This window comes from Pararge aegeria, chromosome 5 (assembly GCF_905163445.1).
Source record: "Pararge aegeria chromosome 5, ilParAegt1.1, whole genome shotgun sequence".
In the NCBI taxonomy this organism is placed as follows: domain Eukaryota; kingdom Metazoa; phylum Arthropoda; class Insecta; order Lepidoptera; family Nymphalidae; genus Pararge; species Pararge aegeria.
Window position 1 is genome coordinate 2,053,197 of NC_053184.1, and position 20,754 is coordinate 2,073,950.

Genomic DNA, 20,754 nt, shown 5'->3' on the forward strand with positions numbered 1-20,754 from the left:
CATCGCACCGTAATCGCGCTACAGTAACCAGCCACGGCTACAGTAACCACACACAAACTATAATAAAATTCGTAATAAAAATCGTCATATTTTAATCAATCTTTCAAATATTCTTGTCATTACCAACGATTTATTTTCTTTTTTTGTATTTCAGTTGAAGTCTAGCCTTTTTATTTCCAGTATTAGACATCGCAGTTTGTTCTGACTCTCTTTTACCTAACTCATTGTTCTCATCACGAGCTTTAAGTGGATCCTTAACTTCCTCCATAACCAAGGCCTCTCTATATTGCTTCAGAGTGGAATCTTCAACGAAGGTATTTTTCATCGGTTTTTCTATAAGCCTGCCAAGATTAGAAGTGTTGCGCAGATCTTGTTTCTCGATAGGTGTAAGCACCTCGTCAATCAGAGTAGATTGACAAGATTCTTGAGACAGGGCTCCTTCTATTTCCCCAATGAGGCGATCGGTTATGTTTTCTTCCCTTTCGTTCGAGAACTTGATGAGGGCATGTTTGAGATGTTTCTCGATTACTTTCTGAGATTTGTTTGAGCTAGAACCATAAAATGTTGATTGTAATTTTTGTAGTTATACTTCTTTTGGCGCGTCAGGGAAAAATGATAAAAGTAAATTTTTACGATCCATCACAAACACCGACACCCTGAGTGCCCTGAAGTTAGCTATAAGGTATGAAAGTGTACAGTTTCAATTGTCAAAGTCTGCGGGCTCATTTCGGTGATTTAATTGTTTCAATTAAACAAACATTTAAAATTTTAATGTAGAGTGAAACTCGATGGTACGATAAAGAGTCTATTAGTATTCGAAATGTAATTATGTTTATAACCTTAAATGAATTAAATACCTTTTTTCGAATCGAAATCGAAACCCAGCACGCACCTCTAACTTTCAAAGTTATGTGCGTTTTAAGTTATTAAAATATCACTAGCTTCAACGGTGAAGGAGAAAATCGTTAGGAAACCTGCATGCCTGAGAGTTTAACATAATGTTTTCAAGGATATGGGGAGTGCACCAATTATTTGTAAATCATAATTAATAGGCTTCTATTGCTCAAAATACTGAAGCCTATAAAAAAAAACCAACTCGATAAGTGAAGTATTTCGCTCGTTATCGTGACCACAAGATACGGGATCCGCAGATACAGACACACGGACGTCCAAGACAGAACTTTTTTTAAATATTTTTTTAATTAAGTAGTTTAAATAATAAAAAGAGATTTAAAAATATCATGAGTGTTAAAAATAGTGTTTTTTCTCAACATTTGTCTATTTATATTCACTTATAAAAGCAATAAAGAAAAAAAAAGTGACAATTTAAGTTGGAGAATCACTCGGTTTGCGTAAACTGACAGTAATACTGACACCTCAACGCTTCGCTTATGAGGCGTGCAATATGAGAATTAGTTTAACTTAAGGTAAATGGAAATAGGTACAAAAAGAGAGTATTAAGGCTGGGGAGATATTTAAATAACAGAAAAATATTTGGTGGTTGGTAAATATTGGAGATCTTACTCAATAGTCGGATCCTGTTGGATGATGCCGTGTCGGTGTAGCATCTTCATCAGTTTGGAGGCGTTTCCGGCAGACATGCGGAACCTCTCTGAGACGGCGCGTACGTCCACGCAGTCGATGCTCGAGCAAAACTTCAGGGTGCGACGGAATATGCACAAGCACTGATGGATATACCAAAATGCAGTTTTTATAACCGAAGTAATGCTTCCCTTTAGCGGGACCAAGTTTTATCTCCAGCATTTAACTTTTCGGTGTTTGTACAACGTGTAAATGAAAACCGAAATATTATTTACCTATTCTTAGACCCAAATGTAAAAAACCTATGGCGTTCGCGTACCTAACAAATTCCACAGAAAACATTAAGCTACTAGATGGTAGAGGGCGTTAGCTGTTACTTTTTTAATTTGTAAAATAAGATTTTTGATATTTTATATAATTTTCAGCTATAAACACTAAGGCAGGTATGATGTTCATTTTAATTTCCAACCATTATCTTTAACTTCTCTCTGGTGAATGAATCTCTTGGTGAATGGGTTACGGATTAATTTTGCTCTAATAAAAATAATAGGTCAAGAAAAACTAAAAAAAAATCGCTGTTAATAAACTAAACTAAAAGGTAGAAATTAGCTTAGTTTTTTTATACCAAGCGTGTTTTTTAGTTTGTTTGAACTATTTAATTTATTTATTAGTGATTAAGCTCTTCCGGGTAAGCACTACTGTCATGCTTATTTCTGCCGCTAAGCCGTGCTGTGCTCCATTTTGAAGGGCGTGGTTGCCGGTGTAACTACATTCGCCTTTGGTTGATAAACACAGGGCTACACTTCGCACGTTGCTGTATTCCGTTCCTGCCCTGCGAAGAGTTGCCCTGTTTATAGACGGAGGTTTTCCACTTACCATGCGGTGGACCATCTGCTTGGTAATTACTATAAAAAATATACAATACAATACAATTTTGAAAATATTTTTTTTTTTATTCTTTAAAATAATTGTTTTAAAAATATAACCTAAAATGAACTATTTAAAACTAAATAAAATCTAAAACGTCCTTGAAACCACCGCAGCGATGCACAGTTCCTAAGATGCTGGCAGCATTGCCCCTTTGGATGGCCAAACTAATTCGTTGGCCAAGGTAACTGCATTTTGAAAAACTATTGAAAAAAAACAGAAATAACTCACGGCTCTCTTGATCTGCGTCAACGGTATGAGCTTGAGGTCGGTGGGCTGTCGCGTTGTGTCCGCGTCGCGACAGGCGCTGCAACAGTGACGCGACAAAGATGTCGCGTCGCGGAACACGCCGAAGCACGCAGCGTGCTGTTGCGTGTTGCAGTAGCTTAACAGACAGACATTTTTATTGAACTTTTAAAGAACTTTTACCGTACCGGTAGTGCAGTGGTGATTCGACCTAGAGCCTAAACAAGTAAATTCATTATTACAAATGGTGTCTTTTACATTCTATCATTAATTCTTTTTCATTTCTTTTTTGAATTCTTAACAATGCTTAAAAAAAAATAAAAAACACTTAAAAGTTTATAAAAAAAAATCCACCCTCCGATTGCGGGGCTTTTGAATGCCCAAGCAACCGGTGGTCAGGGCTCCAGAGTGAGGAACCTCCTCACAATACGCGCCGTTTCAAGGACTACTGCCTTCTGTATCCGACACTTGATCTAACAACCAAGCGAAAGTGTCTTTATTATTATTTTTGTTTTAAAGTGACATTCTTCGTTTATTTTGTCCTAAAATTTCCAATGAATAATTAAGATAAATAAATGTACTTCAACTTAACGGTAGAGGTTGAGAAAAGTGGACAACCGTTGAGTCAGAACATTTACCAAGAATCAAGAATGACATCACAAGATAACGCTATACTTATAGATAAGGCCGCCTTTTGTATCCTACTGCTACTTTCTATTAAAGTCCTTTTTTTTTTATATCCCGAACATGTGGTGTGCAAATGAAGGGCATAAAAACCATTTTTCTCTGTTTAATAGATAATTAATAGTTTAAATCCTTTCAACCTCATTTACCAGACCACAGCACATCACCTAACATTTAAAAAGGTAGGTAGGTATTCAAGAGAGTCTAGATAATATTGGGATTGACACCGCACTCACTATTAATTGTCCCCTATAAAATATAGTGTTGTATATAAAATAGGGGACAAGTTATAAATAAATAAATATACTACGACAATACACACATTGCCATCTAGCCCCAAAGCGTGTTATGGGTACTAAGATAGCTGTAAAAGAATATTTTTATGAATATAATACAAATAAATATGTATAATACTGCGCCAGTCGGCCGTATAGTCAATGCACTGCAACATGAGCGTACCCAGCTTCTGGTCTTGGGAAGGGCAAGTCAGATTTTTTTTAGGTCAAACCGTCCGCGGCTGTTTCGTTATACCCATTACGCAAAGAGACCTCCATGAAACATTAGGTATGTAGTGTGTGGTGCAAAGAGCCGCACCGCAAATGATCCTGCTTTACAGGTAGTTAAATACGCGACTGGCGACTGCACTACTTGCTCACTGCGCGTTTTTTTTTTTTGACAATAGCACCATGCATTTTACCTGTGCCTACTGAATGGTTTATTCAAAAGTTAGCATATAAAGCCCTTTATAAACATGTATTTGTGATAAGAAGTGTTCATACATTTTCTGCGAGAAAATATATTTTAGGAGGGGGGGAGGGGGGCAATGTCCCTCGCTGGATACGCCCATGGACTGGAAGGTACATAGGAAATTACGATGACTTACAGACAAGTGAGAAGTTCGTCGTCTCTGTGACGAGCGTTGTCGTCGTGCTTCGTGCACGGACACGACAGTCGAGGGCGATCTCTCGACGAACGATCTTCAGAATCTAACGATTAAAGTCGATTCAATATAATAAATAAATAAATATACTAGGACAATACAAACATCGCCATCTAACCCCAAAGTAAGCGTAGTGTTACGGGTACTAAGATGTTTGAAGAATAATAATCAAAATACAGATATACACTGAAAAACATTCACGTTCATCAAACAGACATTTACCATTTGTGGAAATCGAACCCACAGCCTTGGACTCGGAAAGCAGGGTCACGACCCACTGTGCCAATCGGCCGTCATAAATCATTATCGTGTCTTACATTTGGGATGTTCGCATCATCATCATATCAATTACCGGCCAGACAAAGCACGGGTCTCCTCCCACAATGAGAAGGGGTTAACACCGTAGTCCACCACGCTGGCCCAGTGCGGATTGGTGGATGTGGGATGTGACCGATCACAATGAACATTAAATAGCCCATTTGGAACCCTTAGCCGGCGAACGAATGTTTGCAGATGGGAGGTAGGTCTAAAAACGCGTAATACGACTTTTTTTGTCAGACACTAAGACTAAGCAAGACGACATTTTTTCCGACACCTATTATTTTATTACTACATATTTTATCGATCTGGACGTGGTCCATTTCATTCTCGTTCACGTCGCATACGCAAAGCGTGTATGTAGCTTTTGACCAGGGTAATGAATGTCGCATAAAATTAAAAAAAATCATCCTACTATACAAGTTATATAAAAAAAAATGGGTAGGCAATGCTTTCGCGCCTGTATGAAGTGCACGCCACTGCGCATACGCTGGTAGCATTACCACCAATCTGGCCAAATGCGGATTGCAGGATTACACGCGCTTGAGAACATTATGGAGAACTCTCCGGCATGAAGGCCGGAGAGTTCTCCATAATGTTCAGGGTTACGACCGTTAAAGCAAGTGGTATTTTAATTGTTTATATAAAATAATGTGTGACGGGACGCCTGGGAGATGTGAAAAATCGAAATTGTTTTTTATAACTTATATGAACAGATTACGATAGGAATCAGATAATGAAAAGAGAGCATTACAAATTTATTCCTTAAATAAATAAAAAATACGACCGAAATAGAAAATAAAAAAAATAAATAAATAAATAAAAATATATAGCCACTCCTTTTTGTCGGTTAATAATGACTGTTTATTTACAAAATTATTTACAAATTTTTATTATTTAATACCAAATAAAAAAATTCAATCATATGGCGAAACGTCGCCACGGCCCGTATCGCCACGCCAACAATCAGGTTTACCCACCGCATATAAAATAAATTTGAAATTATCACTTACCCACTTTAACATTCTTGGATGTTGAGAGATTACGTAATGGCTGAAAGACAATACTTGATTAAACAGTAATTCAATTACAGTAAAAAATTTCAAAAAAAAACCTCCCTATCGCCCACTGGCCACCTATAATCCCAAAAAATATTATTAAGGAATCTGTTCTGTGTAACAAGACCACGCCAAAATAGGTCAAATAGTTTTCAGGAAAATGTTTTTTGATACTAGTATATTATGACAATTAAGTTTAATTTGCTATACTCCGCGAAAAGTAGGATAATCTGTATGGTGTAATTTATAATTTCTTCAATCCTTATACTCCACACTAAACAGATGTTCGGCAAGTTATCCTCTACGCACGTATCCAATATCCAAATCTTACTGTCGTTTTAATACCACGTTTAATCAATCAATCAATCAATCAAAAATACTTTATTGCACACAAGAAAAAATAAAATAAAAGAGACACAACAAAGGTACAGTTAAATTTGTGTAACAAAGGCGGCCTTATCACTTATAGTGATTTCTTCCAGGCAACCATTATGAGCAATTGGCTCACATATGAATCCTTATAGCGGTGCGCAAAACTCTAAGAATATACATACATATTAATAATTACAAAAATTACAAAAACAGTACATATATAAAATAAAATAAAATACTATATGGTAAAATAATAATACTAAAACTATATATAATAATGTTATCGGTACAGAAAGTAAATGTGTAATATAATAATCATACTACTAGAAATGCTTTGTGAAAATAAATTATAACTCATGCCCGTTTTTATTAAACTTAGAAAACACATAAATCGGATGATTTGGGTGATACGTAGAGGAAAAAAAACGTTTCACCAACTCTTAGATGATGACTAACGACGCTAGGTACCATTACGTACTTTATCCATAGAAAACATTTTATTTCATTCCACTACAAGATAGCCCTTGACTGCAATTTCACATGGTGGTAACTGGTAATGCTATTTAAGGTAGCAGCTTCACCATAATCGGCTTGTACACAGCATCGTACCGAAACGCTGAATTGCTTGGTGGCAAGTCTTTATCGGTAAGTATTGTTGTGTAAAAAAGTTTTTAAAGATACTCACAGCCTCACGATCATCTCCACTGGTATGTTCTTTGACGTAAGACAGCAGACTGAGTTTATGAAAAGGGGTATCTACTCGACCAACTTTGAGACCTTTGATGGCGAAATTCTCAAAATGGTCGGCGTCTCCGTCGAAGGTGAACCCTGGAGCGTGGTAGTCATCCGGTGTATCTGGGATATCGTTTTTTAATTAAAGCGACGCCCCTAAACTTTGTCCACATGCAAATTTTGAAAGGAAAGTTGAACAAGGGCGAAAGGAAAAACAAGGGCGAAGACGTTTTGATTCCATGGGTTCCTTTAATTCCGAACGACATACCATACGACTTTAAGCGGTTGCAATTTCCAGTGCTATTCATTCCATTATTTCCATTCGCAATGTCGATAAAAAAACTCAAGGGCAGTCGCTAAGTGTTTGTAGCATCAATCTTGAAAATCCATGTTTTTCACATGGCTAGTTACGAGGGAGCGTTTTTATGTTCGCGGAATGGAGGTTGGAAAAAGACACATTTTTCAGATCTTTCAATTAATTTATATATACCCACATAAAAAAAAGGTTTTGTCTTTATCCTAAAAATATGCTGAAACTGCCTCTTTAACTTCATCATCTCTTTTTTCAGTTTTCGAAAGAGGTCATCACTCGGGGCCAGGTGTCACTCGTATATGACGCCTGGGGGCGAGTCTGCTATAGAGGGTATGCACAGGGTATGCAAATGAAATTAAAATAATAAAAACTCCAGTACGAGTTATAAAAAAACTTAAGGATTGGCATTGTAAGACATAAAAAACCTACCCTTAATAATTTATAACTCAAACTGGAGATTTTCTTCATTTTATATCATCTGCATACCCTGTGCATACCCTCTTGTGTGTCAGATGTCCATCAGTGACTTCATGATGACTTCATGTCAGTTTTTACAAGTTGGGTCATTATGATTTTCCGATGGCGACCATTGAAACGTTTGCTAGTCTCGTGCACAATGACAAGTCAATGATCGCACGTATTGGTAGTCTGCTAATATTTTGACACTTCTATTGACCATCGTAAGACCATCGAGACGACATTTTGCAGTCATTGCCTTTTAGCAATATTATTGTTGATTAAAAATAATTTGTGAAGTGTGAGATCGGATTGCTTGACAAAGACTAACATACGTACCTTCATTGTAATAAAGACGTAAGCTGAGGCCGTAGGTCGATGGCAGCATATTTTGGCAGGAGCGCATCAAGACCAGAGTACCGCGTATAAGATTGACCGTTTGCTGCTCGGTCGTATAGTTTGTCTGTTTAGACGTGTCTTTGTCCCTTGAACACGTGATGTTCATGGTCACCATATCGCCGTTGTAGACGTACTCGAACACGTGGCTTTCTAGCATATTGCCGAGTCTACATTCACCCTCATAGAAGCATAGAGCAAGTTTGTGGAGCTGTTGGGTAATGAACTTTTCAGTATAGTTAATTTTTCCTGGCATGTTTCATAAAGTCTTGTCTGGTGGGACGCTTTGGCCGTGGCTAGTTACCACTACGGACGTGCCGCTAAGCGATTTATTGTTTCGGTGCGATGTCGCGTAGAAACCGTATGAATACACGGATAAACACTCAGACACTGAAAAGCATTCATGTTCATCACACAGACATTTTCCAGTTGCGGGAATCGATCCCACGGCCTGTGACACAGGAACCAAGGTCGCTGCCCACTGCGCCAGTCTGCCGTCAAACGATGATGAACCTTTTTTTTATTCCTCTACACGTTAGCCCTTGACTGCAATCTCACTGATGGCAAGTGATGATGCAGTCTAAGATGGTAGCGGACTAACCTGTTAGAGGTATGGCAGTTATATTAAACCCATACTCCTCCCCTAATTGGTTTCTACGCGACATCGTACTGTAACGCTAAATCACTTAGCGGCACGTCTTTGTCGGTAGGGTGGTAACTAGCCACGGCCGAAGCCTCACACCAGACAAAGATATATACAATAAGTAAGCTAGGCTGTAATCTACCAAGCTGCCCAAATGCGGGTTGCTAGACTTCACAAGCCGTTGAGAACATTATGGAGGACTCTCGGGCATGCAGGTTTCCTCACGATGATTTCCTTTCCTTTCCTTGGTAATCACTTTGCTATAGTATCATCATCATCATACGCCAAATTGTACGTTCTACCTTATTGTGCTGTTGTATTTGTATCTCTGTAAATTTTCTCTATGGTGTACAATAAAAGTATATTCATTCATTCATTCATTCATTCATACATTCATTCAATCATTCATTCAGTCATTCATTCATTCATTCATTCATTCATTAACAATCATCAAATCAACCAATAGACGTCCACTGCTGGACATAGCTCTTTTGTAGGGAGTTACATATTACACGGTTTTGTGCCGCTTGAATCCAGCGGCTACCTGCGAGACGCCTAATGTCGTTCGTCATCGTCTAGCAGTGCGGGTCTGCCATTCCAGCACCTTGGGACCTTAACGTCCATCCTCCCTCCAAACTATGTGACCCGCCCATTGCCACTTCAGCCTCGCGACTCGTTGAGCTATGTCGGTAAATCTAGTTCTTCTACTCCACATTTCTGATTTGATCACGTAGAGATACTTCGAGCAAAGCTCTCTCCATCGCCCGCTGGGTGACTCTGAGCCTTTTTATCAGGCCATAACTATGGACCTCATATGGTGCTGTAGTATAGATATAATAATAATAATAATATACTACGACAATACACACATCGCCATCTAGCCCCAAAGTAAGCGTAGCTTGTGTTATGGGTGCTGTGATAGCTGAAGAATATTTTTTTATGAATATAATGGACATAAATACTTAAAATATACAGATAAACACCCAGACACTGAAAAACATTCATGTTCATCACACAAACATTTTCCAGTTGTGGGAATCGAACCCATGACCATGGACTCAGAAAGCAGGGTCGCTGCCCACTGCGCCACTCGGCCGTCAATCCGGCCGGCTCGGTATAATTTAATGTTATCGCAATCAGTACAAACGTTAAGGCGTGATAGAGTAACAGACATACTTTCATTTTCGTAATACTTAGTATCGTTTGATTTTCTTAATTGACTTAATTTTCATCTCTATCCGCGGCTTTTTGGCATTCCACAGCTGGGTACAGGCCTCGTCTATCATACGAAAAACCATTTTAGAGCAAACAATGATACACCCACCATTCCGCTTCATTGCGGGTTGGCGGGCTTGAAAGACACTTTTGAACGCTTAGAGTAATTGAAAGCAAACCCAATACTATAATATCCGGGATCGAAAACTTAACATGCTCTCCGAGGCACGGGGTTTGACAGCCAATTTCGTACTTCCGAGCTGATACTGAAAGTTCTAATAGAAGTACTATAAAACATATATTTTTTGCCCGACCCAGGATTCGAACCCAAGTCCGCATGATCCGTAGTAGATGCTAATCACTAGACCAAGGAGGCAGTTAATTCACTTACATATCTTTTATCCATAGCATCGAAAGCGTCCTCCAAGGCGGTACTTAGGAACTGGGCTGTTTTATTTCCGCAATTATTTCTTAAAATACGTAATCTGATGCCTTGGAAAATCTCCTCCGTAAAACTTCCTGGGGGTAGCGCTTCTTTTAAATACGATATACTGCTGATAATTACGAGAGTTATTTTCTTCATAAATGTACCAGAGTTCGTAAAGTCCTCCAAATCTAGTGGAAACAACTTTGACCACTTTGTCACGTCCTGCAATGTAAAATTTAAAGACATATTTTTCCTGGTTTTTTCAGGGAATATTAAACAGTAGATATTGTGTTAATTTATTCACCGTTGCCGGTTTCATTGTTTGGTAAATACTGTTAAGAGATAAATGCTAATAATTATTGTCAACAAGTTTTCTTGTTGTTCAATTACGTTAAATTCAAATAATTTTATACAATTAGCAGTAACTTGCTCTTTTTATAACTTTTTTTCTTTCTTTCCTGTAGGGAAACGGCAAAGGTACAAACTTGCTCCCTTTCCACTTTCCCGCGGATTTTTTTTTACTTTAAATAAGCAGTTTAGCTTTGGGCTCTTGTCTTTAAAAGATTTTTCCCGCGCGATTACAAGATCCCGAGCACAGACTAATAATAACTAAAGCATGGTGTTCCTAATCATAAAATTAAAAAAAAATGGTTGAACTTCGCAAGACGAAATAGCGAAGTAATGTCTGCAATTTCTCCGATTTGCTTTTGTGAGGATTATTTGTTTTTTAATACTTCTCTTTACATTACGTCAGTACTTCTATTACATTTTAACTCTTTTCCAGTTTTATTTAGATAAACAGAAATTAAACAAATTACTTTATTAATATATGTATGTATATATTATGCTTGTTTTTATTTTAATTTAGTGTAAAATAAGTAAATTTGTAGTAAACCAATTGATATGTTAATAAAAAAACGAATGAAAAAGTGTATTTAATTCATTATTTCATAAAAATTTCAATTGGGCAATCGTTTCGTGATACGAACCTTCTATTTATAAACATTTTAGCTTTTTTAGAAATCAGTGTCCGGTCGACCGCTTCAAAATCACTGAACTATGCGGTTCAATGCTACTGCTGATTTCTAAAAACGCTGGTCAAAGAATATACAGCCGGACAAAAATCTTATAAATATTCCCTATTAAAACCAAAAATTAAAACCTATATTGGAATGTAATGTAGTTTTTTGATTTAATACCCACTTGATTTAACTACCAAACTTAATTTTATGCGTTGACCAAAGAGATTGATTGTATCCTCTTCGATTGGAGTATTCTACAAAGATAATATAATATAAAGAGGACTAAGTGGTCTCATTGGTAGATAAAAGAAAAACAAAAATACGAAAAAAAATATTTCAATAAGGTAACATAAAGATCGTATTTGAAAAAGATAGAAAATATTCCTTTTTCAATCATGACAGAATTAACAAATGACGCAGTTGTTACTGCTTCGTTTTCATAAAAAATTATTATTGCTTATAATTTGGATTCATTTATATAAAAGTTATTTAATATACTGTTTGAAATGTTGGGTCCGGAAGGAGCACCGTTTAAAAATGAAACCTTACTAAAAGAAGACGATGAGACATGTAGTATGAAGAACAGAAAAATACCTGTAGAAGGCACGGCTAGTTTGGAGATACATTCATACAGAAGCCCAAAGAATTGGAAAAAATCTATTACAAACTTTTTTCGAAACCAACTTCGATCAACGAAATCAAATGATGTAAGAATCCCATTTTCATGATCTCCACATATTGACCTGGGTCTTTATTACTTATTGTTTACACTTTTCGATTGGGTTCCTATCTATTTTATATTTAAACGTCAGAGTTGACGTTTCAAAGTGCTTATATTAGGCCTGCTTACCTAGTAGGACTTGACGTGCTGAAAGAGCATATTTCTTAATAAGGTATAATAAATAAACATTGAAGCTATTTTACAGTTCCCAGTGACCTGCTTCTACAAAAGCTTCACCAAATTGTGGTGTACATTACTAATACTCTTTATTAAGCCTTGTAACTGATTGTGAATGATGCGTTAAATCCGATTCAGTTGTTTATGCCGAATATTAGTCTGAACAAACATACGGTCAATGTTTAAAAAAACATTCCGAAGAGGTCTTCTGTCTTTAAAATAAGTAGTTATTCAATTTTATTTATATAGCAGATGTAAGTAAATGTTAATGATTTACATTTCAGGGTGATCTACCTTCGGGAAGCAAAGAAAATTTTGAAGAAAAAGAAATTAGTCCAGAACAAAAGTGGCAATCGTTGGGGAAGGTGTTCAGGCGACAAAGTTTTGCCGAACATTGGCCAAAGTCTTCAAATCAACAAAGCGAATCTTCAACTCAAAATAAACGCCATGGTGTTAGAAAAGTGATCTCCAGTTATTTTGGGAAATCTCAAAAATGTACAATTGATACAAATGAAAAGTAGCTTTGATAATTAATACAATTTTTTTTTTTTTATATTGTTTTTTAATTAAAGTATTTCCGACAAAGTATGTGTGATTATTTATGTCCACTGTATATGGCTGTCGTGACCTTACGTCGTGACCGTTACTTATTCTCTGCTTCAACTAAGCTTCACATAATATTAGGCTTAGAAAAAAAAACTTATTTATATTTTCTGCCTTCTGTATTTGTATCCTCTTTGCCTAATCAAAATATAAGTTGTACACTGTGGTACAACTATGACGGAAAACAGCAGCACCACATTCACTTAGCTGCCAAAGTCAATTTATTGACATTTGACATAAATTGAGTGACATAACTGACATTTCCGCAGGGCATTTAGTGAAATGAAGGGAAATTCGTTTTGGACTTTCCGTTTTTAATAATGTTTATATCTAATAATTTAATTAAAGTTTTTATTTAACAGTGCCCAATTCCTGTTTAATATTCGCGTTTACTTTTACGCTCATGTGCATTGTTGGACTCGTGAATACGCCCTTGAAAACAGCGATACAAAAAGTCTCAAGTCAGCCTAGCAACAACACTTGTGTAGATTTAGATCGTATTTTGAGAAATATTGCGGAATATACGCTGCAGCGGTGCCTTTGTGAGGTATGGAATAACACGTGATGCTAGTAAATATAACAAAAGAGCATGTACACATACCACAAACACTTGTGTGTGAACGTCTTGTAGATACCCCTTCCTAATATGCATAACTTTGTATAGTGCGAATTACTTACTATATTAAATGCACATATCTACGTGATCGCTGAAGTTCAAATTTCTGTTACTACTAAATTGTGATCTATATGCGTATATAATGTGTACGTAATTGTGTAAATACAAAATATTTTTTAAAATTCAGTAACCAATTATTTGATTCTTATTTTAAAATTTATTTACTGTGCCCTAGGTTAGACCTACGTTAAATATGGGGTGTAGTAGTATTTTATAGAATCCCCCTCTCAAAATTATCTGGCTTACCCAAAAGCTAGCTCATTCAGATATAAAAAATATATTAGTAGTACTATGGTAGAGATATGAATCTTATTTATATATTTATAGTCTAATGGTGGTGGGCTAGGCTTTGGTTTCCCTATCAGCTGAGTTTCACCCCTGGCATTAACCTCTGAACTTTCTGGAGCTATGTGCAATGTGTTTCCTAATTTAAGTATTATGAGAACTATTTAAAAGTCGAAAGTCAAAGTCAAAAATATCTTTATTCAAGTATATATATATATTCAAGTATAGCCCCCATTGGTGGCACTTTTAGTGCGTTCATAAGAATTACACGGTAGTGAGATGATGGCGATAACCACATTCGTAAACTTAAAACTAAAGTTACGAGGTTCCAAACACGTGGTCACAAAACTTAGCCAGGTGTTTTTTTTTGTTATCACCATCTCACATTGTTATTTAAAATTATTAGAAGAGCAACCTGGTTAGAGCAATAATTTACACCCAAGCTTTTTTATTGATTACATAGTCCTTTATACTATAATAGGACTTTTCTATAAGCTTACGTTTAATACAAACTTTGAACTTTGAATTTTATGTAACCTATTATATTGCACTGTAAGTTTATTCTTACTTCTAATGTTTAAATTATTGCAGTCACATTTTTATTAGTTTTTTTTACCTACACTTGGAGGAATTATCAATATACAGTCGCTATAAAACTGATGTGAAAGGCATATACTAATTTCAGCATCGATAATGGTAGGAGAGCCGTAGCTTAATTGGAGAAAGTGCTCAGGCAGCAATTGCCAGAAAGTCGTAGGTTCAAATCCTGTTGGTTCCGAAAATTTTTATATGCATTTCAAATTTATAGAAATTATGAAAACTGCTGCATGTCAAGACTTCATGAACCCGTGCCTTTTAGTAGGCAGTAATAGGTCCAGCCCAAGCATTATTATGAGTACCTTTGTAATGAAAGTATTAAGGATAAATATGAAACATTATTAATAATGAGTTAAGTGTCTATTGGCCTCACAGATATTAGACTCCTTGTGTATAAGATATAAAAAATGTACATCCTGTAATGTACATTTTTTATATCTCCAACTTTTTTTTTTTATTTTATATTTTTGTTCCACTACAAGTTAGCCCTTGATTGCAATCTCACCTGGTGGTGAGTGATGATGCAGTCTAAGATGGTAGCAGGCTAACCTGTTAGAGAGTATGGTAGTCATATCCCTAATTGGTAACTAGCCATGGCCCAAGCCTCCCACCAGACATAACATGTGACCAAATAAAAAGCTGTACAGAGCAAGGTCTATCTTAATAAGATTGTCTTGATAATAAACTGACTTTTTATGCTTTTCAAACTTGATGGATTACAAATAAACAAACAAACAAATCATCCTCTTTATCCACACACTACAACTACTGAACTACACAACACATGTTACTATATGCCAAAATAAGAGACAAGATAAAATTTGTTTTACAGATGAGTACTGAAGACTTATGGAGATTTAAACTTGAAGGAGATAAATTATTAATCTGAGAAGCAATTCTAGATTCAGTAAGTATTGAAGTGGTGCTTTGTTAGTGTAAGATGATAACACGGAGATGGTTCCATCCATCACTGAACGGCGTGGACGCAGAAAGGCTTCTGTTGGAACGCGGCCGTGATGGATACTTCCTTGCCCGACCGAGCATGAGCAATAAGGGTGACTTCACTTTGTCTGTCAAAAGAGGAACTGAGGTTACACACATAAAAATCCAAAACAATGGTGAATTTCTCGATCTCTATGGTGGTGAAAAGTTTGCAACATTATCCGAGTTAGTGCAGTTCTATATGGACAATCAGGGTCAATTACGCGAGAAAAACGGAAATATCATTCGTTTGAAAACACCTCTCAATTGCGCCGATCCGACGACTGAAAGATGGTACCACGGACAGCTTACCGCCAAGGAAGCCGAAAGGATCATGCTTGAAAATGGCAGAAACGGCTCTTTTCTTGTTAGAGAGTCCCAGAGGCAGCCTGGTGATTTCGTACTATCAGTTCGGATGCGAGATAGAGTGACGCATGTTATTATAAGAAGAAAAGACAATAAATACGATGTTGGTGGCGGTTTACAGTTCGACGACCTCGTCAGCCTCGTGGATCACTATCGCAACTACCCCATGGTGGAAACCACAGGCGATGTGCTGAGGCTCATTCAACCCTTCAACGCAACTCGCATTCAGGTGCAACACTTTCACACACGAGTCAAACAACTGCAGAAAGAAAACGAGGGCCCGATTGAGAGCATGGCTTACAAACAGGGCTTCTGGGAGGAGTTTGAAACATTGCAGATGATGGAGAACTTACAGCTCTTCGACAGAATGGAAGGTTCCAAACCAGAGAACATAAGAAAAAATCGGTATAAAAACATCATACCCTTCGATCACACTCGTGTCATTCTCCGGGACATCCCGCTGGACGGACCGCCAGGCTCAGACTATATTAATGCAAATTATATCCGATGCGACTTTATCGATTCCAATTCTGAGTCGCAAGATTTAAACGGGAGAAACGAGAACAGCTCACCACATGGAAAGGATGGCACATCATCTAAAAACAAGGACAAATCCTCCCCAACACACACGAGCGTCATAATAATAGAAGAACACCCTAGAGAACATACAAAAGGTTACGGGAACGGTACTCATAAGCATTTACCGCCTTACGAGCCGAGCGTTCTACGCACCAATCCAAACTACGTGAACACAACCATCCCTAAAACCAAGGAGAAGGTCGAAAACGGAGGTCCAGATAAGGTGTACAATAAAATCTACATCGCGACCCAGGGCTGCCTATCCACTACGATTTACCAGTTCTGGTCCATGATATGGCAGGAAGATGTGCGTATCATAATAATGACGACTAAAGAAATTGAGCGCGGCAAAGTAAAATGTGAACGGTATTGGCCAGAGCTGAACAAGACGGAGGTGATAAAGAAGTACACTATTTTGAACGAGTCAGAGTCATCGACGCAGGATTACACGTTGAGACGTTTCATAGTGACAAAGAAAGACGAACCGAATGCAAAGAGGACTATTTATCATTTCCATTTCATCGCGTGGCCGGATCACGGCGTGCCTTCGGAGCCGGGCCGAGTACTGAACATACTGCTAGACGTCAACTACAGGTTACAGCAGATCATGACGAATAGCGACCCACCGAGCCAAGCCGTCGTATGCGTGCACTGCTCGGCCGGCATTGGCAGAACTGGAACGTTTATCGTCATCGATATGATTCTAGATCAGATACGGAAGGAGGGATTCGATTGCGAAATCGACATTCACCGCACCGTGCAAATGGTCCGCGACCAACGGTCTGGCATGGTGCAAAACGAAGCCCAGTACAAGTTTATTTATATGGCCTTGTTAGAGTTCATCGAGACTGAAAAGCAGAGAGTTGGTTTAGTGGCTTTGAATCCGACGCAGGCGCTGGAGTCTTTGCGAATTTGATCCAGCCCCAATAATATTTTTTGTACATTTCGGGAAAGGAAAACAAATCTTTTTAAACGCTTTATCAATCAAAAATATTGTAAAGGGGGAATATATGTAGATAATAAAGGTCTCCCAAAACGGTAGTGTTGTAACTTGTTAGATTTGTTAGGTGTAACTTTCGAATCTATGCTGTTTAATAATTTGATTATTATAGATTTATTAATAGTTGCAATACAATATGTATATATAAATATTTATGTATATATTTCTATACTTACATAATTAATGTAAAGTTTGAACAGTATGTTTGAAATAATCTCACAAACTCTTTTCTGTCCAATTTAGCATGGACACAATATTTTTTTTGGAAACGAAATTTTACTCTATAGACCGTCATCTTAATTTGTATCGGTGTCGAAGTAGTTTGAACCTGATGGGATGCAATCCAAATCGCGTCCTGAGGTTCTTAGACCTTTTATACAGATACTTCGATCCATTTTCACTGTCAATGTCAATATTTTACCTGTGCTTGATATTCCGCCGGTTCAGAAGCATCTCTCAATTCTTGAGGTAATTTCTCAACTAACACTTCCTTCCCAGTTCTGCAGTTTGCCGACTCTCCATCGTCCACAAACCTTCGAAAGGGCGCGCTAAAAATCTTATATTAAGTGAAAGCGACTATAACAGAACGCACGCTGTTTTTTTTGCCTTTACTTTCTGCATTGTTCTGTGCTCCAAACACGGTCTGAAGATCTGTAAATGCATGCTAATATTCGAATACGTGAACTGAATGAGGTTGAGATTTTAATAATGTATAGAAAAGAAAATATATATAACAGTTAACTCACATCGGCTTGGACACCTTGCATTTGGCTTTTCACCAGGACACGAAAACCTTTCCACCATTGCAAAGCTGACACTCGAAAATTTTGTGATGCAAGTATCCTCGGTCCGCCAATGTTTGTTGACCTTTGTTTAGAAATGGTGATAAAAAAGTAATATATCTATGAAACGGAGACCTGATAAATCTTTTAAATAGTTGGTTTAAAATTGTACTTTTACTACATAATATAATATGAAGCCCGTAAAAGGAGTAAGGCTTCAAAATGATCTCGAATCGATTTTGAATTAGACAGCTTTTGTAATATTGTATTTTTTTTTGGCCAGGAGTCATTTTGTGATTACGTCACACGTAGGTTTAGCTTGAATGTAACAGGTACGCTTTTTGTCGTTTGCGAGTATTCAAGGGTAATTAAGGCAATGCAATAAATCAGAAGATCAACATTATGAAATATGCTTCTGCGATAATTCTTAAGACACTGGCACATCCAGTTTCGCATATCCCATAGAATTCGGGGATTGAATTATATAACTGCACGGCTAGCATGGGACGGAGACAATTATCTCCCCGGGGAAAGGATATAAATGTATCTTCTCCCACAGCTTTATCAACGCGCACGCTGGCGCACAAATGGAAATAGTATCCAAATAATATATGTGTAATAATAAACGGGGGTAAATTTTTATCTCCTGCCTGTGACTAGCCCAACTGACTTGATTTTTGGGGAAACTTACTTAGTGACTTCTCTACTTGGCTTACATCGGTCAAATTGTAAGTTAGAGATCTAGAAAGAATTGCATTATGAAAGTAGTATATCCAATTAATCAGCACTTGTGTGATGTGATTTGATAAATGGCTCCATTATGACGTCAAATTAATGACAGTACACAGCTGTCCTAGTTGAAATGATTTCATTTAGAATATCAGAACAATGTTCAAAAATCATCGAGAAATATTACGCCTCATCTGACAAAAAATTAGGAATTAGGTTATCAAATTATAGTGGCGTAAATATTTTTCTATTAAATTGGTAGAATTTTGTTACAAAGTTGGTATTTAGTGTTATAGTTGCAGATAGGAAAAGATATGGTAGAAACAAATCCACCCTAGTAATGCCGAAGTTTGCTAAATGAATTGAATATCAATAGAAGTCTGGTTTCGTTTTAGATCATCCAAATTATCATAATGTATAATTTGAATTATAACTATAAAACTTCAGCTTTTATCACTAAAAGTTATACTAATTACTTATCTACGGTACGAAATATGTAAATATAAAAAAACCTTTGCTCGCGTTAGCAAACTCAATGATCGAATTAAAATTCTTTTTAATTGCTTGCTACGCCTATTTTCCGAGATCCATGACATTTATTTAAGGACTACTTTATGGCAAAGTCAGTATTATTCGGGTGTTATCATCTGCTGCCCTGTTCAGTACCCTTTATAGTCAATTTGCCAATCCGTCGTTATCATACAGTCTGTCAGAGAAAACACTGAGTAGTAATATGTTTTTTGGAATTAGGCCAAATAGAATTAAATCAAAATCGAAAATCGGGTGGGATTTTGCCTATGTGTTTCTACCATAAATATTATATATCTTTCGGCCACATTACCTCCAAATTAAATATTTAAAAAATTATTTTATTATAATAATGTATAGTAAGGTTTCAAATGTTTTTACCACTTATTAAATTGTTTTTCTTTTTTTTTTATAATCTAAATCAATGATATTCTACTCTTCGTTTATCTATGTAATAAGTTTTTTTTTTTTATATTTTGCATATAATTATAAAATTGAGGTGCTTATATTATTATATGAATTTGTCCCTTTTTCGCCTTAGGCGTTGGTGCGATATATTTTAAGAAATTTACTTTCTATTTGAACATAGATGATAATATGTAGCCTATTGAGTCGGTTGAGCAATAAATTATTATTAGCAATTTGAAAAATTTATATTTATTTTGTACCTGTTTGTAAATGAACTTATTATTTGTATATCAATGAACGAATACGCTTTTATTGTGAATCACATAAACTTACAGAGAATGTGATCTTTTCTTTCTCAGCGCACACAATAAGGCGGCCTCATAGAAATTTTCACACTACGTATTGAAAACACTTGTCGCCGAATCTCTATTACACCTACATAAACAGAGTTAAACCATCGTGCAGTGGTTTAAGGTCGCATTTTTCGTTTACTCTTCATCGATATCTCTTGTATAAGTGACTACAGCCACTAGTGAGGGACTTCAGTATTGTACAATTTGACAATGTCGGGATTTAAGGGATGCACAAAAAAAAAATTTTGGCAATTTAAACAATACTTTTATTCTGTATTCTTTTTTTGAGCATCCCCAATAAATTCGGTTTCCCTACTATACGATGTCTTACTTATGTTTTAAAATAATAATGGTAAATAATAGATACAAAAATAGTAATTATATTTGCTATTATAAAATACAAAACAAATATTAAAAATTTTAATTTAATTTATTTCAAGTAGGGCCAGTTTAACACCAGTTTGAAACATCAAGTAAAATAAAATACATAAGCTGTTACCCACAACTACTGATATGCGGTAAGAATGACCTAAAGTAAGAAGTCCAGGACTCATCGAAAGATTTTTGGGCAATCTGACAATCAATCAACTAAAAATGTATGTAAGCTGTATGGTGCAACTGAAAAGAGATTCATAGGTATTATTTATTTTTTATGTTTTTTTATTGAATGCTATGAAA

General features: G+C 36.5%; 3 protein-coding genes across 3 annotated transcripts; 2 read left to right on the forward strand and 1 right to left on the reverse strand.

Moving 5' to 3' along the window:
- Window positions 1-72: 72 nt before the first annotated feature.
- On the reverse strand, window positions 73-10,515 carry LOC120623902. The gene is made up of 8 exons (XM_039890190.1): window positions 10,234-10,515; window positions 7,928-8,195; window positions 6,773-6,942; window positions 5,671-5,710; window positions 4,283-4,385; window positions 2,701-2,854; window positions 1,525-1,685; window positions 73-548 (listed from the first exon to the last, which is right to left on the reverse strand). Exons 1-8 carry the CDS (start codon window positions 10,513-10,515, stop codon window positions 131-133), a joined length of 1,596 nt encoding a protein of 531 aa, XP_039746124.1. The 3' UTR covers window positions 73-130.
- Window positions 10,516-11,706: 1,191 nt separating this feature from the next.
- LOC120624063 lies at window positions 11,707-12,739 on the forward strand. Its single transcript, XM_039890392.1, has 2 exons — window positions 11,707-11,998; window positions 12,474-12,739. Exons 1-2 carry the CDS (start codon window positions 11,798-11,800, stop codon window positions 12,708-12,710), a joined length of 438 nt encoding a protein of 145 aa, XP_039746326.1. The 5' UTR covers window positions 11,707-11,797; the 3' UTR covers window positions 12,711-12,739.
- Window positions 12,740-13,069: 330 nt separating this feature from the next.
- Window positions 13,070-17,394, forward strand: LOC120623862 (tyrosine-protein phosphatase corkscrew). Its single transcript, XM_039890135.1, has 2 exons — window positions 13,070-13,339; window positions 15,183-17,394. Exon 2 carries the CDS (start codon window positions 15,291-15,293, stop codon window positions 17,190-17,192), a length of 1,902 nt encoding a protein of 633 aa, XP_039746069.1. The 5' UTR covers window positions 13,070-13,339; window positions 15,183-15,290; the 3' UTR covers window positions 17,193-17,394.
- Window positions 17,395-20,754: the final 3,360 nt, after the last annotated feature.

Excerpts from the sequence above, each read along its gene's own strand:
- LOC120623902 (XM_039890190.1), bottom strand. The coding sequence starts at position 10,515 with ATGTCTTTAAATTTTACATTGCAGGACGTGACAAAGTGGTCAAAGTTG. Across the intron at positions 8,196-10,233 it reads ATGCTATGGATAAAAGATAT|CTCCACAAACTTGCTCTATG; the intron begins GTAAGTGAATTA and ends ATTACCCAACAG. Across the intron at positions 5,711-6,772 it reads GTGGAGATGATCGTGAGGCT|CCATTACGTAATCTCTCAAC; the intron begins GTGAGTATCTTT and ends ATTGTCTTTCAG.
- LOC120624063 (XM_039890392.1), top strand. The coding sequence starts at position 11,798 with ATGTTGGGTCCGGAAGGAGCACCGTTTAAAAATGAAACCTTACTAAAA. Across the intron at positions 11,999-12,473 it reads GATCAACGAAATCAAATGAT|GGTGATCTACCTTCGGGAAG; the intron begins GTAAGAATCCCA and ends TTTACATTTCAG.
- LOC120623862 (XM_039890135.1), top strand. The coding sequence starts at position 15,291 with ATGATAACACGGAGATGGTTCCATCCATCACTGAACGGCGTGGACGCA.